This window comes from Adiantum capillus-veneris, unplaced genomic scaffold, assembly GCF_014529385.1.
Source record: "Adiantum capillus-veneris isolate H3 unplaced genomic scaffold, ASM1452938v2 Hic_scaffold_354, whole genome shotgun sequence".
NCBI lineage: Eukaryota > Viridiplantae > Streptophyta > Polypodiopsida > Polypodiales > Pteridaceae > Adiantum > Adiantum capillus-veneris.
This window is the reverse complement of record NW_028221461.1, coordinates 23,018-37,771: the sequence shown is the minus strand read 5'-3', so window position 1 is coordinate 37,771 and position 14,754 is coordinate 23,018. Positions and strand designations below refer to the sequence as shown.

Genomic DNA, 14,754 nt, shown 5'->3' with positions numbered 1-14,754 from the left:
AAAAAAGAACAAAAATAGCTCTAACATTAAAAAAGGTGAATAAGACGGCTTACATAGAGTCAAACATTTACACATTCCATGCATCCTAGATAGGGTACAAAGTCCTTTGACTTTCCAATATCATGAGGCCTTTCCTATTCACTTTCGTTTTGAAATGTTATTATTTTTCCGAAGGCGTAGAGACTACTGGCCAAACACTAAAACCCGCACATACCAGTTCTCAGTAAAACAAATGTTTAGACAAAAGGATTGATAGACAAAGAGATGTTGCACTCACTCTCAACAATTTGCTCGCTAGTATTCTGTTCTTCAACAGTGGGTTCTCCCATGATTGCCAATCAAATAAGGGCTACAACACAAGCAATATTGATTGGCGACAAGTTGCTCCTTCACATCAATCTGCATCCAAAACTGCAGAAAGTTAATAATCATAATAATCATACAAGCAAAGTTGAATGTTGCCATGTGTTACTAGCCAAACAAAGTGCATTACATTGGAAAAGTTTGATAGATGCAGCTTCAAAAGTTTATACTGTCAGAAGCAAACCCCAAATCACATGTGAACTTTCCATTGAGGAGTGCTTTGGCTGCTTCATTTACTAATATCCTGAAGCTCAATATTGCTCAATATTTCACAAATCCCCAAGGCATGCCCGTGCATGAGACACATAATCTCTCTCTCTAGCTATCCCAGCTAGTTGTTTAGCTGCTTAGTCCACACCTAGCAGTTTAGGATTCCATAGTATTTTATTTCATAGATCACTTTGGCCTTTTGAAGACGTTAATATAACATTTCATTTCATCTCTCTCTCTCTCTCTCTCTCTCTCTCTCTCTCTCTCTCTCTCACACACACACACACACACACAAAGAAGGTCACTTGCACCTGCCCCGGAACACTATGGAAGTAAATCTGCTCTACCATTCGATGACGGTTGGTGTTGTCGAGATGCGAAGTTCAAACCTTCCTTCCTGTTAGTTTCCAATTAAAATTTACAATGCATGCTTTAACCACGCAACTAGTCTTGCTTGTGTCACGTGCACATCTAACCCTATGAGCATGTGGACAAGCTATCCTAGTTCTAGGGTTCAGGTTAGCCTAGGAAGTGTTCTGGTATCCTTGTGAGCCTATGCGCAGGTGTCCAGGCACTTAGAGTAGTTGCATACCCTCTGATTGCACAACCCAGTAGCACCCAGCATTTGCATTTTCCAAGTCAGTACACCCAAACTTCCATGGCATTTTGGGGCAGGCAGTGCAGGCACTTTATATTTATTTATTTAATGCCAATTTCCAAGGTCGTGGGGGCTGTAGGGGAGCATGCTCGACCCAGTTGGGATTTGCTATATAAGGAGAAGAGGGGCGCCCATTTCAAGCAGAAGAAGGTGTCCAAGCAGTGCACCAAGCAGGCGGTTTCTCTCTCAATAGTACCCACACCACCAGCTCTTCCCTTAACTTTTTTGGTCCTCAACCATCAGCGTTTTGGATTTTCAGCCTTAGCCTCGCAAATTCACCACTCCTGCACCAGATCCTCGCCGCAAGTTCTTTCCTCGCGACGGAATCTGCAGCTTTTTCAGTTCATCCCAAAACCAGCCCTAGCGTTTTTTGGTTTCAGCCTCAAGCACAGCAGATCAGCCAGCGTTTTGGTTTTCAACCTCAGCGTTTGCAAACCAGCCCCTTAGCCTCGCAGATCACACACTTCCGCAAGCAGATCTTCAACGTACCGTCGGAACAGCCAGCGTTTTCACATTTCAGCACCTAGCATTTTGCTAGTCTTCGTCGCCATCGTCACCACCGTCGTTGTCGCCGACATAGTCCCAGATTCAACTTCATATCAGATTTCAGATTTCCAGCCACATCAGCCCTAGCGTTTTTGCATTTCAGCCCGTCCTTGCCATCGACATCATCGGCAAGTCCATTGCATCGAGACCATTGTATCAAATTTGTGCAATCTATAGCATAGACCTCTCTCGCCATAGAGAGGGGGGCCCTTGGAGGGGGGTTTGAGAACCCGTCTGGTGTCGTATTCTTCTCTCTCTCTCTCTCTCTCTCTCTCTCTCTCTCTCTCTCTCATTCTCAGCACTTTCATTCACTTTGTTTGTAATCATTACACTTGCACTCTCTCTCTAAGAACGGAAGGCTCTCCCTTCCGTAAGTAAAAGGAACCCTTGAGCAAAGTTCAGAGCACTCATCCTAAGCACTATCAACATTCACTTCCACTGCACCTTACAGCTTAGTAGGCCTTGCTATAGATGTTTAATACGATCTAATAGACATGAACGAAATAGAAGACTCTTTCCCCATAGCCACTAATCTCATTATGAATTCTCCTACCCATGTGAAGGTCTTGCATAAGGCCACATGCCTTCAAGGTACAAGCACATGTAATTGCAAAGGCTTGCACTTCGCATTCGATTAAAACAACCGAGAGCTTCCTTGCCACTGCCATGTTGAACATATTTTGCAAACAACGCGTTCTGATGACATTTTGAACAAAAATCTCATCAAGAACTTTATGTGCTTTGATAAGGGCACCACATTCAACATTTATATCAACCAAAGCATTGCAAAGCGCAACATGTTTCTCCACAAGCCCCTAATCTCATCATGAATTTTTTTACTCATGTGAAGGTCTCGAATAAGACCTTCACATGTGGTCTCGTAACTTGTAAGACCACATGCCTTCAAGCTGCAAGCAAAGGCGATCGTGTTTTTGACAAAAGGCCTTCCCTTCACATTCGGTTAAAAGAGCCCAGAGTTTCCTTGCCACATCCATATTGTGGCATATCATGCAAACAACCCATTCCGGAGACAATATTTTGAACAGAAAGTTTATCAAGAACTCTATGTGCTTACGTAAGGGCACCACTTTGACATACATATCGACCAAAGTATTGGCAAGCACAGCATGTTTCTCTCCAATAGCCCTCGATCTAATCGTGAATTCTCGCCCATGCAAAGGTCTTGCATAAGGCCACATGGCTTCAAGGTGCCAAGCATAGTCGATTGCATTTGGTCATAGGCCTTCCCTTTCCATTGCATTAAAACATCCCAAAGCATCCTTGCCACACCCATGTTGGACGTATCCTGGAATAAACGTGTTCCAAGTAACGGCATTCTGAATAGAAAGCGCATCAAGAAATTTATGTGCTTCCCTTTCCATAAAACAGCCCGAAGCATCCTTGCCACAACCATGTTGGACATATCCTAGAATCAACGTGTTCCAAGTAACGACATTCTGAATAGAAAGCTCATCAAAAACTTTGTGCTTTCTTGAGGGCTATGAAGGTATCACATAAGTCCACATGGCTTCAAGGTGCAAGCAAGCATATGCAACACGGACGAATGCCAAGGTTCAAAACCAATGACAAAAACTCAACTTACGCGCTGCTGTTAAATTCACAAGCAGCGGACACCCAAATCACCATCTCAGATTTAAAATAAATTTGGGTGAAAGGCATGAGACAGCGTGACTCTCGGGCGAGTTAACGCAGACGATCACAAAATCAACGCAGTTAACGCAAGCACGTTGGATTAAAGTCCCGATCGAGGGTTGGGATTGAGCCAAGTGGCTTAACTCCCTAACCTCATTTAGCAAAAAGCAAGAGTCTCGTTGAACGGGGGCTGAGAGATCGTCGTGCGAGTTAACTCAGACAATTACAAAACTAGTGTGACCTTTTGAGATGACTCCAGCGATGGACATCGATACTGACTGAGATTAACTTGGTATTGACAATAATTAAGTTTTTTCTCATACAATGAGAGAGAGAGAGAGAGAGAGAGAGAGAGAGAGTAATTTGCAAGCAAAGACATTATGTAGCTAAACAATTACAAACGGGCATTCAAAATAACATTTTATTGATTGTAAATGCAATCGATTGATTGAGAGAGAGACAGAGAGAGAGTAATGTGAAAACAAAGCACAGACAGATCCTCAAAACTTCCAAAATGAATTCTTGCACTGTAAGAAAATAAGTCAGAAGAGGATATACATTACGGGCTATATTTTTTTGTGATACTTCAAACAATAGTACTTTGGACAATTAGGAGGATGGCCTATTAAATTATTATATCCCTTTGTTGAAGTTGCTTGCTGAGCTATGATCTCCTTTTGTTCTAATGCGAGAGCTACACTTTTGCTATTTGCTGTATGCAAAACATCAAACCTAAAATTATCAGTGAAAGGTTGGTATGCTGAAACGTCTTTCCTCATTATTTTTGGTGGTTTTCTCTTGTGTGCTTTTCTCCTCGCATCGTAGTTCTTTGTTACGCCTATGTATCTTCTTCCATTTTTTGTGCAGGTTATCGAGTAGACTATGTAGTTGATTTTCTCGTCTTGCTGTGTCTTTGATGCTGGCATCTCCGGCGATGTCTCCTCCTGTGTCTGAGTTGCTTGAGTATTGTCCTCCATTTCGATCTTTATATTTGTGTTGTATCCCTGCACTGCATAAGTAAGTTTTATTTGTGGTTGTTTATGATGCACTCTGAAAGCGTGCTTGTTATCTCTTGTTCGGTTGGCATTCTTTGTCTAATTGTATGTAGAAAGTTGAGGAATATTGGGTCCGCTACGTGTCAAACTAAGAATGTCATCTTGTGGACAATGTCATGCTTGAAGGGTGCCGATTGTGTAATTGTACATACATGACAAAAAGGTCCAAGGTGCTTACAAACGGGCGGTAGCTGTGCGAAGTCTCCAAAGAGAAGCACCAATTTATTGCAAAATGGATCATGAATTGATACGTTTGTGACATTCACAAGTTGGCAATAAACCATGTTGAATGTTGTGCTTGTGAGCATTGATATCTCGTTCATTATGATAACATCAGCCTCTTTGATGGATGTGAATCTCTCGTCCCCTGGATTTATTGATTCTGGATAGTGTTTATTCGAGCCCGCCGTTATCTTGAATTGATAGTGCACTGTTTTTGCAACACTGCTTAGCCGAGATGCAGCTGCACCAGTTGACGCTATCAATATGACTGTCTTGTTCTGTTGTACAAACCTGGTCGTCATGTATTTGATGAGGAATGACTTTTCGGATCCTGGGACGCCCTGATAATGTGGAGGTTGGATGTTCTGGTGGATGTGTCTTCGAATATCTTGTGTTGTTCAGGAATGAGTGCCTCATTATGGACATCGGCGAACTCCTTCAGAAGTTGCAACATGTTATGCCTATTAGTTTCCTTGGTATCATTCATCTCTAGACGACTTGAATGAATCGGATTCTCGCGGTTCAGGAAGAGCTTCTGGTGGATCAGTTTCACAATGTGCCTCGTGTTCTCGGTCAAAATCATGTTCGTTGTGTGTACTCGTTGATGTACATCTCAAGGTCCTCCTCGTCTCTTCTTAACTATCGGATTTTGCACTCTGTAAAGTAACAAGACATTGGGTTTTCTTGCAAGATCAGATTGGACTCGGTTCTAAATGTTGCTTCTATAGCAGTATGTTGAAGAAGAAGCCCTCCGGTTGGTGGCCAGGGTGGTATTCAGTGAATCGTACTAGCCGGTGATTTTCTAGTACTGAGTTGTTGTAGGCATAGTACATCTGGCTCTTCTTAGATCCTGTGGTGTTGTTCTCGATCTTAAAATTTTTGTGGTACATGCAGAACATGTATTGCTCTAGCTGCAATGGCCTTGCACAATACAAGTCGACTGGATGCATAACGATCGCTTGGCTCTGTGATAACAATCTTTGTCTTAATAAAGGTGGCGATGAGTCGATATATTCCACGGCTTCGCTTCTTGTGATGATCGGAATTTGCAAGCAATTGAGTGCTGCCTCTGTTGCTGAAATTGGCTTGGACATTATTGATGCTGCAATTACGCGGAGCTTGACCTTGTCTAATCCATTCAGGCTGAGCCTCACTGCGTTCTCCTCTGATAGGTTCAATGGACCCATTGGCTATGTCTTCATTGCGTACTTTAGCAGGTAGTGAGATATAGATGAGTTGGTCACACCTTGGATGTTCATGTGCGCTCCCCACATCAACAAGATTGTCAGGTGGTAGGGAACTACGTTACGGTGTTCATCTCCGGACCGATAGTACAACCATCTTGATGTTTATGGGTCCATTACAGGCTTGGATGATAGTTGAGGACTGAATGGAAAGCCATATTTGCATGCAGAGTGTTGGCCCATTACCCTACAGGTGGACTTGCATCTGTGAATTTGTTTTCTTGTGACGAGATAATATAAATGGTTTGAGAAATTCAAAGGAGGCTGCCGTGGGTCAAGTATGTACGCCGCTATTTCATCTGCTACACGATTCAATGTCGCCTCGGGAAACCCACAAAATCAGATGAGCATGCAACGATCCTCGGTTTTGTATCTCGTACCTTAAAAGATGATGCTCTATTTCGCCCAGAACTTTACTCCTCCCAAAAATATGGTTGTTCAAGAAGATATGCAGACGCTTGTGGAACAACACGGCACACTCAACATACAATCTTTCCATGTGTAGCTTCCATTGAATGAATGAGTGGTATTCTCGATTACTGTAATTTCGTTCCACCTGCTTTCTGTGACTTCGTCCGTTGTAAATGTCAAGAACAGATCGGGTACACCCCACAAGTCAACCATTGCGATGAGATCTTTGAGGTTCTTTCGATGCCATGATGGAGAGCCGAGCATTGTCGACGGAAGCTTGTATCTTATAATGTTTCTTACTGCATCTTGGTTGGATGCATTCTTGTGCTTCTTTTATACGCGTCTATGTCACGCTGCAACATCGTCGTGTTTGTAGAATTGGAAATCATGATTGCTCTCTTGAGTTGGTACATGATGAGTAGGTATGGCTTGTACAAGGTATACACGGAGAACAGCATGCTGATCCTCATCTTGATGTAGTCACTAAATCAGGTGTCTCCTTCATAGTTTCTGCGTCCGAACGGGAATAAAAAAGGGAATACAGCTTTTTCTATTGTCACGTCTCTGGCCTCTGAGTGGCTAGCAGGCATTCCATTGTGCCTGAAGATTGTCGTACGCTCAATGAGGCATGAGCCCTCACGGAGCTTTACTGAGCCAAAGTCGTGAGTCTGTTCTGGTATAGGCCATCTTCTCGAGGTGGTGTACGTGTTTTCAAGAATGCTCATCTCACATTGCGCTTCCGCTTCCTCCATCAATGCAAAAGGCTCCGTTTTTGAGTGGCTTATTATAATTGACGTTACAGCATCTGGTGTCAGCACACACAAAGTGGTTTTTTGTGGGGTTGCCCTGCCACAGTCTCATACATCTTGATAACTGGATTATGGAGTAAGTTGTAGGCCAAAATGTCTAATAAGCGCGAGGACGCGAGCTGCTTTGACAGTTGCTGTAGATTTGCTGCTTTTGTCCAGCAGATCAAAGGGTCATCAAGCAAGAATCTGTTTTCAAGTACGCCGAATGTTATAGCGTTTGCAGAGTTTATGACGTTTAAAGAAATGTCAATTATACTGAGGAGTTGATTGTGAAGCTGATTGGATTCCAGGATACGTCGGACATAGTCTGATAGCAGTAGTACTACGCTTTTGGCCCTGACGTCTCTGTCAGCTGGAGCAACGTGACCAATGTATCGATCCTACTTCCTTCTCGGCAGCATTTAGGAATGTCATGCTAGCTAGACTAACACTGGTATTGTCTAGTATTTTCTTTCCGAGGCAAGTTTTTGAGAATGTGGAAGTTCCACAACTTGCACAAATTGTAATGTTTTTGGATGCAGCGATGCACTGATCTTGCCAACGTCGTGATAGAATGTCGATTCCAGACCACGAACTTGCAAGGGCACTCAGACTCTCTTTCCTCTTTTTTCTTGTTCGTTGTTTTGCTACTTGCCTCTTTTTTTTCTGAGTGAGTTTGTCCATCACCATGTTTGGGATCTAAAAGCATTAATTACAATATGAAACATCCTATCCATTAGATTTTCTTAATTGTGGTTTGGTTTTTCAATGATGCAGGAAATGCAATACGTGCTCACATGCCAATGCTCATAAAAAAAAGAAAAAGCCATACGCAAGTATGGTGGGGAGGTGGCACCGTCCTCACCCAAGTTTTATAAACCAAAGGGAACGTGCCATTCCCGGTCACCTTTCTTCACCTCCAGTGTTGGAGGGACACCAATGCTTCTCCTCCAGTGTTGGAGGGATACCTTTCATCATTTGGAATTTGTATATTTATGTGTGTTGCATTAGTTTTTCTACAAAATAAAGTAGATAGCATTAGGACTTCCATTTTAGTCTCATATACAGTGACTTCTACATTTATCACTTGATTGTTCTTGCTTCTTGGACAGGGGATGGAGTTGCTCTGCTCATGTTTTTATGAGACTTGGTTGTGTGAGTAGATATTAAAGTATATCCTGTTATTGAATCCAAAAAAAACTATCGTTGATGGAAAACTAACAAGACATTAGTTTTTTTATAAAATAAATAGCATCCGAAAATTCATTCCACTACTATGTTCAATAATTTCTACATTTATCAGTCGACTGTTCTTGTTACTTGACACAGGATAGAGCAGCCCGGTAATGTTTTTATGAGGCTTGGGTGTGTTAGTACATGCTATACTATATCTTGTTGTCGAATCCAGTACGTTTAAGCTGTGTCACATACACGCGGCATCTTATGCTACATTGGAGACATGGGCTCGCCTCGTACACGAGATACCTGTTAGGTATGTGTGGGATACTATGTCTCTATTTATATTGAGGGGCCTGAGCCGGGTCACTTGTGGGCTTGACCTTGTGAGGTGGCCCTTACACACTTTTCCCAGCTTTACACGAGGTACCACCATGGTCACTGTGCAGAGAACAAAATCTTTGTGCGTGGTTTCAAGACGGAGGGAGTTTCGATTATACAAAACATGAGCCTATACATCATGCACCCCGTTCACATCACACCACTCGCCATCACTCCTCTACATAGTACAGACCAGCAATCATTCAGAGGTCATCCAAAAATAGCTTCTAAAGCATCACGGAGCTAAGAGCCGATTTCATAGAAAAACGCTATACTAAAAAAGAAGTTTTGCTCAAGCACCTATTTGGAAGATGATATGCAGTCGTTCAGTGATATAGGCCTGATTTGGTTTGGCCAGTGCCGCACAGTGCAGCAAGTCCTGTTGCGGAGATATTCAGGCAGTCGACCAACTTCTTGAAGCCCAACGTCGGCCTGATCTAAAGCTTCCTTGAACCACTATAAGCTCTTGCCGCACAAATATTCAAGCAATCGACGAGCTGCTGCACGCGTGATGGAGGCCTGTTGGGCGCCAAGCTAGCATGGCCGGTATAAGTATAGATGGGAATGAACGTATGATGATGGTGAGGGCTAGATGCGACGGGTGCAGATGGTGACTTACGTACTGTAGGGCTTGTTGCCTATCTCTTCAAGGTGGTGGATATCCTCTAGCCTCAAAATCCAAAGATTCTGAGCTGCCACAACCAGCCGTACGGCAATTAGCGTCACCATGAAACGCGTTTCGGCGGGTAAGGACAGGTGAAACGTTTCGGGCCTTTAAACGTTTCGCTCACCAAGTGAAACACAAGCCGTTTCATTCACAGCAAGTTACCATAGTTTTAGTTTCAAAGTCGGTAAACGCACGTTTCGATCTCACGTTTCACTGTGCTCTCATTTTGGACTGAAACGTTTCGTGGTGAAACGTCGCGTTTCAGGGTGAAACGTTTCGGCCTTGAAACGTTTCGCGGTTACGCTGACGGCAATCTACACGACAAAAGAGTATGAACCAACCGAGGCACATCAAAAGAGTCTGACCCATCTACCAACTTCCAGTTCCAATTGATCGCAGGAACTTATTTCTAGGCTTTGCAACATTTTGAAAAACATATCATTCCTCAACTGCTATTTCCTCTTTCAAATCGCCACAAGGTAATCTCTCTCTCTCTCTCTCTCTCTCTCTCTCTCTCTCTCTCTCTCTCTCTCTCTCTCTCTCTCTCTCGTGAGCATATTCGACTGCTATTTCCCCTTTCAGATCGCCATAAGGTGGTCTCTCTCCGTACTAGTGCAAATAAAGGGACACAAGACTTGGGCCTTCTTCCCAGCCCCCAACCGCTCTAGATGAGCGATCGACGTCAGCCTCAAAACTTGAAGATTTCTTTGAGGTCTCCTGTCGGCCAACGACAAATGAGTACTTCGAGCGGGGTAATTGTCAAGCCAGAAAACCTCGAAGTTACATCCAATCCAGGAGTAGTCCATTTCAAGTTGTTCCGCCTAGTCGCACAAATAGTTGGACGCCTTGAGGGTGTGAAGACCCACGGTGTAGTCAGTATTACCCTTTGTACCAGGAAGAAGGGTAATGCATGTCACCTTGATCTTTGGTAGAAGCTTTCCCTCCACATCTGCATCACTCAAATCAGAATCCAAAGGCATCTGCATGCGAAGACAACCTGGCAGACCTTGCGATGGAACCTCCTACACATGCCAACTGATTGCCTTCGAATGCCGATTGAGTAACCCCTTCGTTGACATTTTCAATAAGGACGGTACATAAGGAAGGGATACAATAAATTCAACATCTTGGAGAGGGGCAGTAGGAAAGGATTGGCTACATATTGTATCATGAGAGAAAGTAGGGACGCGCTTTGTCGAGTGACAAGCCGAACTCGCAAAGACATTGGTGTGTATTGTGAGTGTAGACGGCACTTCATGATAGCCACTGGCTCTTTCGAATCAGCTCTCTCTCTCTCTCTCTCTCTCTCTCTCTCAAACACACACACACACACGCGCGCGCACACACACACAGACAGAGGGACGTGTAAGTACCTGGCTGCCTTCAGTCAAATCTTGCGATTGCTCTTTACGACTGCTCCTGCGTTTTTGGCCTGCCCAAAGGGCTAAGAGGCAATAGTGATGTGTTCCCTTTTTCGGAGAAGTTGTTTAAAAAAATGTACATTTTTTTTATTGGTTGGTTGCCTAGCATACACTCATTATAAAGATAGAGCTTTATTGCTAATGAAAAAGAGTAAGCTTATTTTTTTAAAAATGCATGGGCAACGATAAAAGGTACTCATTACAAAGGGTGAGGTTGGTTTACAGAGCTAAAAGTACTCATTACAGAGACAAGCAAGCTGGCACCAATCTTTTTTTTGTCTCATTAACGAGAATCGTGCAAGATCCGTTGGGTTGAATAGAAAGAAAATCTATCTCTCTCTCTCTCTCTCTCTCTCTCTCTCTCTCTCTCTCTCCATGGGACTTTCTTTCTTCTCGTGTTGATGAGCGCAGACATTTTTGCTTCAAGTCTGACGCGAAGGGGGTGGGTCGCATTGAAGCAAGGCATGGTGCACGACAGAGAGTGTTTTGTTGTGGGAGTGGGACAATGGGACGCGAAGGGGGTGGTTCGCAATGAAGCAAGGCATGGCACACAACAAGCAACTCGGAGCCCACCATCGCCATGGCTAGCTTTGGTTTTGGTGCAAGGCAAGCAAAGGAGAGGAAAGGCTTGCTCGTCTGCGAGCGAAGGCACAAGAGAGAGAGAGAGAGAGAGAGAGAGAGAGAGAGAGAGAGAGAGAGAGAGAGAGAGAGAGAGAGAGAGAGAGAGACGCGCAGCTAGGGGGGTAATGGAGCATAACACTAGCAGGGGCGAAGTTGGGAGGAGGTTGAGAGAGACGCCATGTCTGGCCGCAAAGGTGCAGAGGGGATGATGGAGATAGGAAGACTTCGTCTACTTTCAAATATTTCCACATGGACTCAATCATGGAAAGGAGACAAATATCCGTATACTAAATATAAAAGCCAATGGCCTTCAAATTATGAAATCGAAACCTACATCTTCTTATATGATCACGTGTGCAGAAAATATATCCACTCCAACATCAATATCCCTCCCCTGTGCACCAAGAGCATCATCCTTTACCTATCTTCCACTTGAGAGTGAGCTTCCGTCTTTAGCAGAGCCTTGTGCTCACCAGCTCTTCCCTTACCTTTCTCATGAACTTGCCCCCTATGTTGGATGGTTGGACCACCTTTGCGAGTACAGAGGCGCAAAACATACACTTTTGCGACTACTCCATCTCCTTCACAGTGTGAATTGCTTCACATAGGGGATCATGAGGAGGGAATATATTTCTCTTGAAGAAGAGAAGCCCATAGCTCAAGAGGAGAGAGAGCAAGAATATGATATGGAGCGTTGATTTGGGTCGAAATATGCTGTCAACCATAGGTGAGAAGATGGAAGTTGCTGTTGCTCAGGGGTGACCTGCAACATTGCAAAAGAAGAGGAAGACGAGGCGGAGAGAGATAGACAAAGCAAGGCTTAGGTGGACTTGTGTCGGCTGGGTGTGGCGCACATCATAACATGCAAGAAGGCAAGCACTCATACATGGTACTTGACTCGGATCAAATCATGCATTGCTTCCAATTTAGTATTGCGCTTCCTCTTGCACTCAATGATATGATGTATACCTTTTTGTAGGGCATGTCATTAGGATGCATTGTATGCAAAATTGGCCTTTGAACTCCAGGATTATAGAGTGTACACAGATGTATTCCCTTGTCTGGGGCATGTCTTTAAGATGGTCTATATGCAAAATCAGCATTTTCCCCATGATTGTAGGGACGAGGGAGTGTAAGCGGGGTCTATGTGTTGTCATCCTTCTCGTTTTGTTGCGACTCGCAGTGCTCGTAGCTCCATGGTTGCCTGTAAACCCTCACAAATCCCTTCAATCTCAGCATGTTGGTACCTCCCCAAACATGCCGTGTTTGCAACTTGCAAGTAGATCTCCTTACTGGCATCATCTATATCTGCATCTTGTCCTTCAGAACTTTGTAACTCTCCTTATTTATCCTAAATGTTTAGAAAATCCATTTAGTTTGAATGCAATTCTAGACTTGACACTCATAGCACACACACACATTGTGTGTGTGTGTGTGTGTGTGTGTGTGTGTGTGTGTGTGTGTGTGTGTGTGTGTGTGTGTGTGTGTGTGTGTGAGTGAGAGAGAGAGAGAGAGAGAGCATGTCTAATTTAGTGTTTTGGTTGCGGGGTTCTCATCTTGGGAGGCATCATGCTTTAGTCGCAAGCCTCGTGATTTCATCACTTTTTAACTTGTTTTTATTGCCCTAATCGCTGCGCGTTTTGAGGTGGCGTTTGCTTTCAAGTGCTTAATATTAGCAACATTAACATCCTGCGTTATTTACCCTTTTCAGTGTAAGATGCTTACAACTCGTGTAGCATGAAAAGCTTGGCAAAACAATGAGTCACGTGGGTAGCCTCTCCTTCTAGTTTGGAGTGTAAGCATCTTATACTGAAAAGGGTATCAACGCAGTTAACTCAAGCACGTTGGATTAGAGTCCTAATCGAGGGTTGGGATTGAGCCAAGTGGCTTAACTCCCTAGCCTCACTTAACAAAAGCAAGAGAGTCTCGTTGACGCTTAGCTCAGCTTTTTCGTCGCCATATTGCTTCGTCCAGATGTCTTCTCTGCCCAACGATGCCCATTGCCTTGCCCAAGCCCACTTTGCCAAAAATTACAGAGTTGGCCTCCGCTTGTCGTGGTTGCTAAACGACACACCTTTGTTGACTTGCATGTCCCGTCAACTTTGCCAAGTTCATGCACGGTCAAGCCCAATGAGATCAGCAAAACGATGCCAACTCCACCGTGCAAAAGCGCCCTAAAAAGGCCATTGGGGGAATGGGCCCTTTTGTACTTCTTGGGCCCTTCTAAAATGGAAAGGAGCCCCATTCAAAAGATGGAATGGGGTCAACTAGTGCTAGCTCCGTTAATAGAGCAAGCTTTGTTGACTTGCATGTCCCGTCAACTTTGCCAAGTTCATGCACGGTCAAGCCCAATGAGATCAGCAAAACGATGCCAACTCCACCGTGCAAATGCGCCCTAAAAAGGCCATTGGGGGAATGGGCCCTTTTGTACTTCTTGGGCCCTTCTAAAATGGAAAGGAGCCCCATTCAAAAGATGGAATGGGGTCAACCAGTGCTAGCTCCGTTAATAGAGCAAGAGCCTCTTGCGTCTAAGGTCTTGAGCTCAAACCCCCCTGACAGCTCGTGTGACATGTAGCCCTTAGGGGATGTTCCTCTAGTCCATATGATGGTGGCCAACCTTATCCGGCTAGGATGCTCCACCTCACGAAATCAGGTGTGTAAATTGTAGTTTCAAGTTCCTACTCTCTCTAAAAAAACAAGGTGAAGGCTTCACGATGGCCTGAAGAAGGCATCATTTTTTGTTGTAATAAATTGAGTGATTATTAGAACACATTTAACATATTGATGGTCTGTGTTCGAAAAAATGTGTCTCAGCTTAATATCGTGTCGTTTTCAATTTCAAAAATGTCGGTGGAGAGCAAGGGAAAAAGGAGAAATTCCATCCCAAAATAGTGTAAAATTTTATTTTTTAAAATCTTTTTTTTAATAAATTTCCTCTTGGCAAATTCAAGAAAAGGAATTTTGTATGTCTGAAAAAATTATCTTTCCTGGACACGTTAATGGCGAGAGATTAGAGAGAGAGAGAGAGAGAGAGAGAGAGAGAGAGAGAGAGAGAGAGAGGCACATGCACACACACACACACACACACTCATTTTCATAATAAAAATGTTCAAATGAGTGTCATAAGGCTTGAAATGACTTGAAATGTCACCAATGAAAGTTATAGTGATAGTGACCATTGGATGGTGAGAGGTGCAAACAAGAATTCTCTACCACTCCCCTATGGCCTTCTTGGTCAAAAAGATGGAATGGGTTTAGTCGGTCATGCTCATTCAAATAATAAAAAAGTTCCATGAAAAGAAAGCCCTTGGTCAGCCTTCAACCTCCTATCTCCCTTT

General features: G+C 43.7%; 1 protein-coding gene across 5 annotated transcripts; it reads right to left on the bottom strand.

The window, feature by feature from the left end:
• Positions 1-277: 277 nt before the first annotated feature.
• LOC147416925 (uncharacterized) lies at positions 278-12,718 on the bottom strand. 5 transcript variants are annotated; one of them, XR_015187468.1, is made up of 3 exons: positions 10,748-10,827; positions 494-721; positions 278-399 (listed from the first exon to the last, which is right to left on the bottom strand). XR_015187468.1 is itself a non-coding variant. In XM_086507952.1 (3 exons), exons 1-3 carry the CDS (start codon positions 12,716-12,718, stop codon positions 310-312), a joined length of 204 nt encoding a protein of 67 aa, XP_086364078.1. In that variant the 3' UTR covers positions 284-309. The 5 variants fall into 5 exon arrangements, 1 of the variants encoding a protein (XP_086364078.1); XR_015187470.1 differs by having other exon boundaries at positions 548-721; XM_086507952.1 differs by lacking the exon at positions 494-721 and adding an exon at positions 12,664-12,718 and having other exon boundaries at positions 284-399; positions 10,748-10,806.
• Between the last annotated feature and the right edge of the window lie 2,036 nt (positions 12,719-14,754).

What these genes read in the sequence shown, in the direction of transcription:
- LOC147416925 (XM_086507952.1), bottom strand. Translation starts at nt 12,718, where the DNA reads ATGATGCCAGTAAGGAGATCTACTTGCAAGTTGCAAACACGGCATGTT. An exon ending in AACACGGCATGTTTGGGGAG is followed by an intron (nt 10,807 to 12,663) that starts GTACCAACATGC and finishes CCCTTTGGGCAG; the next exon opens with GCCAAAAACGCAGGAGCAGT. An exon ending in ATTTGACTGAAGGCAGCCAG is followed by an intron (nt 400 to 10,747) that starts GTACTTACACGT and finishes TTTTGGATGCAG; the next exon opens with ATTGATGTGAAGGAGCAACT.